The sequence below is a fragment of the Antedon mediterranea genome, chromosome 11 (genome assembly GCF_964355755.1).
Source record: "Antedon mediterranea chromosome 11, ecAntMedi1.1, whole genome shotgun sequence".
NCBI lineage: Eukaryota > Metazoa > Echinodermata > Crinoidea > Comatulida > Antedonidae > Antedon > Antedon mediterranea.
Genome location: NC_092680.1, coordinates 2,896,059 through 2,904,409, shown reverse-complemented (window position 1 = coordinate 2,904,409; position 8,351 = coordinate 2,896,059). Strand labels below are relative to the sequence as shown.

Sequence of the window (8,351 nt, the reverse complement as noted above, 5' to 3'; positions counted from 1 at the left end):
TTGTGTAGATTTACCAACTCCTCGTGAACATCGAACTCCGAATGATTTGTTAATTTGTAGTAGGTACCCTGAAAATAGTCATAGTAATATAAAACGTAATGTTCAATTATTAATCGGAATAATAGAGCCAGTTGACTATTAATATTGAACAATACCTGGCATGCTCGTGTTTCTTCCTCTGTTTCAATACACTGGGTACTATTACACATCATAGGCACAAGCTGTCGATTACGATATTGTAGTGGATTCTGTTTATTAAATACCAAAATTAAAATATTTATATTATCAATTTTAGTTATATTGATAAAATAACATACAATTAGTAATGAGGGTACGTTTATCGTAATGAGTCGAAACGTTGTTCTTTTTTAAGCGTTATTTTTATATTATGTATATACAATTAGTAATAGGCTTAATTATGATATTGAGTTTGAGGTAATAATAATGAGGTCTTTCGCTGAATATGATGTATCTTAAATAAATAAAGATCAATGCATTATTACTTAACTTTATGATAAATAAAAATAGATTTGACCCACTTATAATATACGTACGAGATGAAAGAAATAGACTTTTATTAATGGGCGATATGCAATGAATTGATATAATATTTAATGATATGAGATAATTATTTTGTATTTAGTTGACTTACATTTTCATAACATTTTGAGAAGCAATCACTCCAAGTCGTCCAGGTTGTAGAACTACAGATTTTAAGTTCGTCAGTGATGAATACAGTTATAGCCTTATCGATTGCAGCTGAAACGGTAGTCAGCGATGAAAGGCATTCTTCAACCTGAATTGATGATCCACACGGTGAACCAATACAAAAGGTTGATGACTGGCTTCGACTTCTTGACCTTTCATTTAGTTGGCATTCCGTCCAAGATGTCCACTCGGTCCAGAAACAAAACTCATCACAGCATTCGACTGTGCATTCTGTTTCCTCAACTGGTTCGCACGCTTCAAAACAAAATGCTGAACTATCGTCATGTCTGGAACGTTGACAATTGTTGAATAATATCTGTGATTCTGGCTTACAAAACGTACATGTGCATTCCCAAGCAGACCAATCAGATGGGTGGCATGTTCCAACACAAGATTGGATTTCATCACTGTCAGTGCACGCATTTTGCAGACACTCGCTTTCTAATGTTCTGCTTCTTGACTGATATCCAGTAGTTTCAGCACAGTTAGTTGAACAGTTAGACCATGTCGTCCATTCCGAGTACACACAACAGTTTTCTTGGCAAACGTTTTCTTCCTGAATTCCTCCACATGGATCTCCAAAGCAGAATACTGAAACCACATTTCTATTCCGCACTGATATACCATCACTGCAATCGCTCCAAGGACTCCACTCGTCAGTGGCACAGAAATCGTCGCAACATGATTCAGTACATTTTTCTTCAGTTAATTCTCCACATCGACCGTCACAAATACCATGTTCTTCTCTAGTTCTTTCACAAAGGTTATATAATGATGATGTTGATTCGGGATTACAAAATGCACACGAGCAACTCCAATTGTTCCATTCACCAAGAGAACATAAACTTGTACACGTCTCCATCTCATAAATGTCCGTATCGCACGTAGCACCTCCACACGCTCCCTGAATAAAACCACGTGTTCTATTTCGTGTCCCATCTATTGCAGAACAATCAGCAGAACATGCTGACCATTCACTCCATTCAAGAACGGTACAGTCACGTGGACAACGGGTAGAGCTGCAGGTTCTATTTATAACCAATGCTTCGCATGGCGGACCCAAACAGAACTGAGATATCTGCGTCCTTGATCTCTCTTGTGTTCCATTAATTTCATTTGCGCAATTAGCTGAGCATTCACCCCATTCACTCCAATCACTGACAAAACAAAAGTCATCACAACATTCATCACCACATATTTCCTCTTCAAGTTGTCCACATGATTCTTCAAGACCAGTACATTGGGGAGATACATTCCTAGTCCGTGTACACAGGTTATGAAGATGTTGGTCACCAGGAGCACAGAAATGACAGGTACAAGACCATTGACTCCAATCTGAAAGTTCACATGCACCATTGCACTCAACCTCTTCTTCGTTGTCCATATCTAAACATTCAATTCCACCACATTCGGCCTGGACTATTGTTCTAGATCTTCGTTTATTTCCTACTTCAAAAGAACAACTAGCAGAACATGCTGACCATTCACTCCATTCCAGAACGTTACAGTCACGTGGACAACAGGTAGAGCTGCAGGTTCTATTTATAACCAATGCTTCGCATGGCGGACCCAAACAGAACTGAGATATCTGCGTCCTTGATCTCTCTTGTATTCCATTCGTTTCATTTGCACAATTAGCTGAGCATTCACCCCATTCACTCCAATCACTGACAAAACAAAAATCATCACAACATTCATCACCACATATTTCTTCTTCAAGTTGTCCACATGATTCTTCAAGACCAGTACATTCGGGAGATTGACTCCTAGTCCGTGTACACTGGTTATGAAGGTACTGGTCACCTGGAACGCAGAAATGACAAACACATGACCATTGATTCCAATCTGAAATTTCACATGCACCATTGCACTCTATCTCCTCTTTGTTGTCCATATCTAAGCATTCAATTCCACCACATTCAGCTTGAAAGAATGTTCTAGACCTACGTTTGGTTCCTACAGCAAAGGAACAACTAGCAGAACAATTACTCCAATCTGTCCAAGATCCTATTAAACAATCTCTAGGACAGCATTCAGATGAGCAGTTTTTAATCTCAAATAATGCATCACAGGGGTCGGCGCGACAGGGACCATTGACAGACCTTATTCGAGTTTGCTCTCCGTGTCCTTCTACACCGCAATCTAGGCTACACGAACTCCATAAACTCCAGTTAGTCACGTTGCATTGAGGATCACAACATAGTTGCACACACTGATGCTCTATTATGTTACCACAGTTCCCATTGCATATATAATCAGATTCAGTTCTTGATCTTGAACAATTATTGTAGAGTAGGTCAGTCGTAACATTACAAAGTGAGCATTCACATGCCCACTCACTCCACTCTGAAAGTTCACATGGGCCTGAACACTGCTTCACTTGATATACATCCGAATTGTTACACGAGCGCCCACCACATACCTCTGGCCATATATCTCTTGATCTAGATTGAATTCCAACATCAAAATAACAAAGTACAGTACACTGTGACCATAAAGTCCAGACGCCGATTTTACAGTCTTTGGGACAACAAGACGGGAAGCATTCGTTTTCTTCAAAGATAGGTTCACACGGATCGGCATTACATTGGTTTATGATGGAACGTTCTCTATACATTATTCCAGAACCTGTCTCATCGCATGACTTAGAACAATTTGACCAGACACTCCATTCACTCAATTCACAATCTTCATCACAACACTCTTCACCACATTTGGTTTCTTGAAGATCACATTCTGACAATAAGCACGTTTCCGGATCAATAATATTTCGATGTCTCGTACAATTTTGCCTCGAATAATTTGAATTGCTACAGAAACTACAGTCACAGATCCATTCCGTCCACTCTGAAACCTGACATTCTCCCACACATGATTCGCTGTCAATTCGATCATCGGTTACATTACATAATGTTCCACCACATGACCCATTCTGTACGTCACGTACACGATGTTTCACGCCTATTTCACCAGAACACCGAGATGAACATATGGTCCATTCGGACCATACACCGACTGTACAATTTACAGAGCAGCACTCTGGGCTGTAACAGGTACGTGCTTCATACAATTCAGCACACGGTACGCCAACGCATGTTGATGATGAATTCCTAAAACGCTCTTGCAATGCTGTACTATTTAATTCGCACTGAGCTGTACAGTCTGTCCACTCAGACCACTGGTTTACAGTACAAGAATCGTCACAACACAAGTCATCACATTTCAGCTCTGTGGCACTACAATGGTCGGAGCAATAGCCGTCTAATATTGATGTTCGCTTTCGAGAACAGTTTTGATACTGATTATTAGATTCCATGGCACAAGCTGTACAGTTACAAGTCCAATCAGTCCAATCATTAACATGGCATGTACCATAGCAGACGCGTGTCTCATATGCCGCATCTTCTGAGCAAATCACTCCACCACAAGATCCCTGATGCATTCCTCTTTCTCGTATTTGTGTTCCTATTATGTCCGAGCATGCGGATGAACATGGCAGCCACGCATTCCATTCTTCAAGTGTACAGTCTATAGGGCAACAACTGTCATCGCAAATTGATACTTCTTCGGTAGAATTGCAAGGAGGAGCGAGACACCAAACTATAGGCTCCCTGCTACGCTCTTTTGTAGCAATGACACTTGTGTTACAAGATGCTAAACAAGTTGACCAGACAGACCATTCACTCAATATACAAAATTCATCACAGCACTCTCTAGAGCATACCCGTTCAATCAGTGTACCACATAAGTCATCGATACAAAATTCAGGAGAAACTTCGGACCTCTGGCGAATACAGTCATTTTTAAGAATCGCATCCTGATCACAAAAGTCACATTTACATGTCCAATCTGTCCACTCGCTTAGTGTGCAATTTCCATAACAGGAAGCGATTTCATATCCAGCATTATCAAAACAAAGCTCACCACCACAGACACCCTGAATTATCTCTCGATTACGGTGCATTAACCCACTGTCACTGGAACATATCGATGAGCATAGTGACCATTGAGTCCATTCTCCCATGTTACAATCCACAGGACAGCATTCTGGACCCATACATTGTTTCGACTCATAAACATCGACACAAGGATCTGAAAAACACGCTGCTACCGGTTGCCTTGTTCTGGAAGCTATGCCTGTATCATTCACTCCACAAGCAGCATTGCAATCCGACCACTCAGACCACTGACTTAAACTACAGAACTCGTCACAGCAGTCTTCCTCAGAACATGTAGTCTCCAGCAATGATCCACATCTACCATCACATTCTTCGGGGCGAATCTCATAACGCTCTCTGACGCATTCTTCGTGAAAATTTATTTCGTTCGGATTACAAATAGTACATGAACAATTCCATGATGACCATTCTGAAAGTAAACATTCACCTTGACATGGCCGTATTTCGTAGTTGTCGTCGACTGTGCAATTTAATCCTCCGCAGTATGCTTGTTCCATATTTCTCGCCCGCGCTTGTACTCCTGTTGTATGTTGACAAAATGACGAACATGTAAACCATTCAGTCCACTCACCCATAAAACAGTCAATTGGACAGCATCCAGCTAAACATGATCTAATCTCTGTCAAATTATGACATGGGTCACTTTGACAAATACCGATTGGACTACGGTGTCTCATCTGCTCTCCAAATTCGTCTGTATCACATGGAGCGCTGCATGTATTCCACTCTCCCCATTCGGTAACGGCACATGATTTGTCACAGCAGACCTCAAAACAACCCCGTTCTACAAGCGATCCACATACATCCTCACTTATACAGCTACCAGGTACCACCTGTGATCTTTCTCTTATACATGAGTTACGTAACTTGGTGTCTTCGTCACTACATAATTCACACATGCAATCCCATTCACTCCAGGTGGTAAGTGTACAATTGCCCATACAAGCCTCAACCTCATAATAATGGTCGTCTGTGCATATTACTCCTCCACAGGACCCTTGATTGTAATCTCTATACCTTGCTCGATAACCTTCTTGGTCACTGCAAACACTTGTGCACGTTGACCAGTTTTGCCATTCGTCCAATGTACAGCTAACAGGACAACAATTCATAGCATTACATGTTCTGTTTTCAAATAATACTTCACAAGGGTCTGTCATACAAAAATCATCGATGCTACGAACTCGATATTGAGATCCAGTCCCATCTGTCATGCATTCCGCTGAACAAGACGTCCATTCTGTCCATTGTGACAGGCTACACATCTCATTACAACACTCAGCAGAACAGGTGCTCTCAAATAAACTTCCGCATGAATTTAACCCTTCACAATCATTTGTCTCACTACGTGTTCGTCGACAATCATTAAAGAGGGTTGAGTTACTATTTGAGCAATCACTACAAACACAGCTCCACTCAGACCACGATGAAACTTCACAATAACCATAACAGGTACGAATATCTATTGCATCTGTCTCATTGCACATGTTTCCACCACATGATCCTTGGTTGATATCTCTAAATCGTACTTGCGAACCAATTATTGTACTGCATTTGCTACTACATTCTGCCCATTCCTCCCATGGTCCAAAAGTACAGTTTTCAGGGCAACAGTGAGACCCACATTCACGTTGATCATAAACATCAAAACATGGACGACCAGTGCATAATTCAATTAGTTGACGTGTTCGTTCCTGTGTGCCGTTAGAATATGTTTCGCATCCAACAGTACATAATGACCACGTAGACCATTCATCGGCAAGACAAGTTTCATCACAACATTCTTCTTCAAAGTTTCTGCACATGCTTTCATTTTCTTCACATGTGCTGCATTCGCTTGACATGGATACTGTCCTATTTCTCGTACAATAATTATATAACACCGTGTTATTTATAACTGAACAAGTTTGGCAATCACATGACCACTCTGACCATGTACTAACATTGCAGTTTCCTTGACAGCTTTCAATTTCAAAACGATCTCCTTCCGAGCAGAGCATGCCATTACATGATCCTTGAGTAAAAGAACGATATCTTACCCGTGTTCCTTCTTCAACTGAACATTCATTACTACATGGTAACCAAGACTCCCATGGATGAATTACACAATCTTCTGGACAACAGTGGGGTGAAAAACATTCCTTAATCTCCACAATACTGCTACAAGGATCGCCAGAGCAAGATTCAGATGGTTGGCGTGTTCTAGTCATATTTCCCATACTGCTAAACCCACATGCAGCATCACACGTTGTCCAATCGCCCCATTCTCCAACCGTGCAGAGCTCATCGCAACAGTCACCCTCACATTTATACTCCAAAAGACTTCCACAGTTACCACGACAGATGTCTGGATTGATCTCGTCTCTCCGTCTTGAACATTCTCTGTAAGGATTATCAGGGTCGTTTTTATTGCATGACGAACAAAGACATACCCAATCTGACCATGAATCCAAACGACATGCTCCCTGACATGTTCTTATATCACGCCAATCTTCGTCACTGCACATTAACCCTCCGCATGCTCCTTGATTCAAATTACGTGTACGAACTTGTGTTCCGTTATCTGATTCACAGTTAGCGGTACATAAAGTCCATTGACCCCAATCACTAACAGTGCAGTGGTGTGGACAACACGAAGCATTACATAAACGCGAATCTTCCAGACTTTGACATGGGTGTCCAGCGCATTGACTTGCGACTGATCGACTCCTGATTTGTGTTCCGATCTCTGCAGAATCACATGGTGCAGAACATTCCGTCCATTCACTCCAAATGTTCAGCTCACAAGTAGAATCGCAGCAGTTACCTTCAGTGCATTTCTCTTCAAGTAAATCACCACAACGATCGCTACAGTTCATTCTGGTTCGGACACAGTGATCAAAAATATTTGTCGAGTTGATCATACACTGATCACAAGTGCAATTCCAAGAGGACCATTCGGATAATTCACATACTCCATTACATTGTTTAACTTCAGTGGAATCAAATAATGAACACACGTTTCCACCACAAGTTCCCTGTACCATTTCTCTAACTCTGGTCGTATATCCTACCTCTGTGTTACATTCCACTGAGCACGCTGACCAATCATTCCATTGTCCAAGATGACAGTCAATTGGACAACAGAAGTCATCGCATGTGCTTTCTTCGTATATTATATCACATGGCACTGAACATTGTCCATCTATACCAGTGCGGTTCCGAGATCGTCTGCCAATCAACTCATCGTCAAAACAGCGACAGTCAGACCATTGGTTCCATTCAGTCACAGCGCAAAACGTATTGCAGCACTGGCCAATACAACCAGACTCAAATGTTTCACCGCATTCATTCTGGCAGCCATCAGCGTGATTCAACAAACTTCTTGTTCGAAAACAACTTTGTTTTGTGTCTCCCGTTTCGTCGCATATTGCACATATACATCCAGACCACTCAGACCATTTTGTAAAAACACAATCCTCTTCCAGACAATTTCCGTATACACAAGTAGATAGACTAATAAGCATTAACAGTGTAGTAATACAAGGACTAACAATATACATCTTAACTATGTTAATACGATGGAATCTTAAACATTCTCAGTACGATGCGATATTTGAAAATAGCCAGTTTATTTTAAGCTAACACCAGACTAACTGATACGAATTAGTGTAACTGATGTACTGTACAATCTACGTCATCATT

General features: G+C 41.0%; 1 protein-coding gene across 1 annotated transcript; it reads right to left on the bottom strand.

Moving 5' to 3' along the window:
• Nucleotides 1-867: 867 nt before the first annotated feature.
• Nucleotides 868-8,209, bottom strand: LOC140063022 (SCO-spondin-like). Its single transcript, XM_072109449.1, has 2 exons — nucleotides 1,051-8,209; nucleotides 868-995 (listed from the first exon to the last, which is right to left on the bottom strand). Exons 1-2 carry the CDS (start codon nucleotides 8,207-8,209, stop codon nucleotides 868-870), a joined length of 7,287 nt encoding a protein of 2,428 aa, XP_071965550.1.
• Between the last annotated feature and the right edge of the window lie 142 nt (nucleotides 8,210-8,351).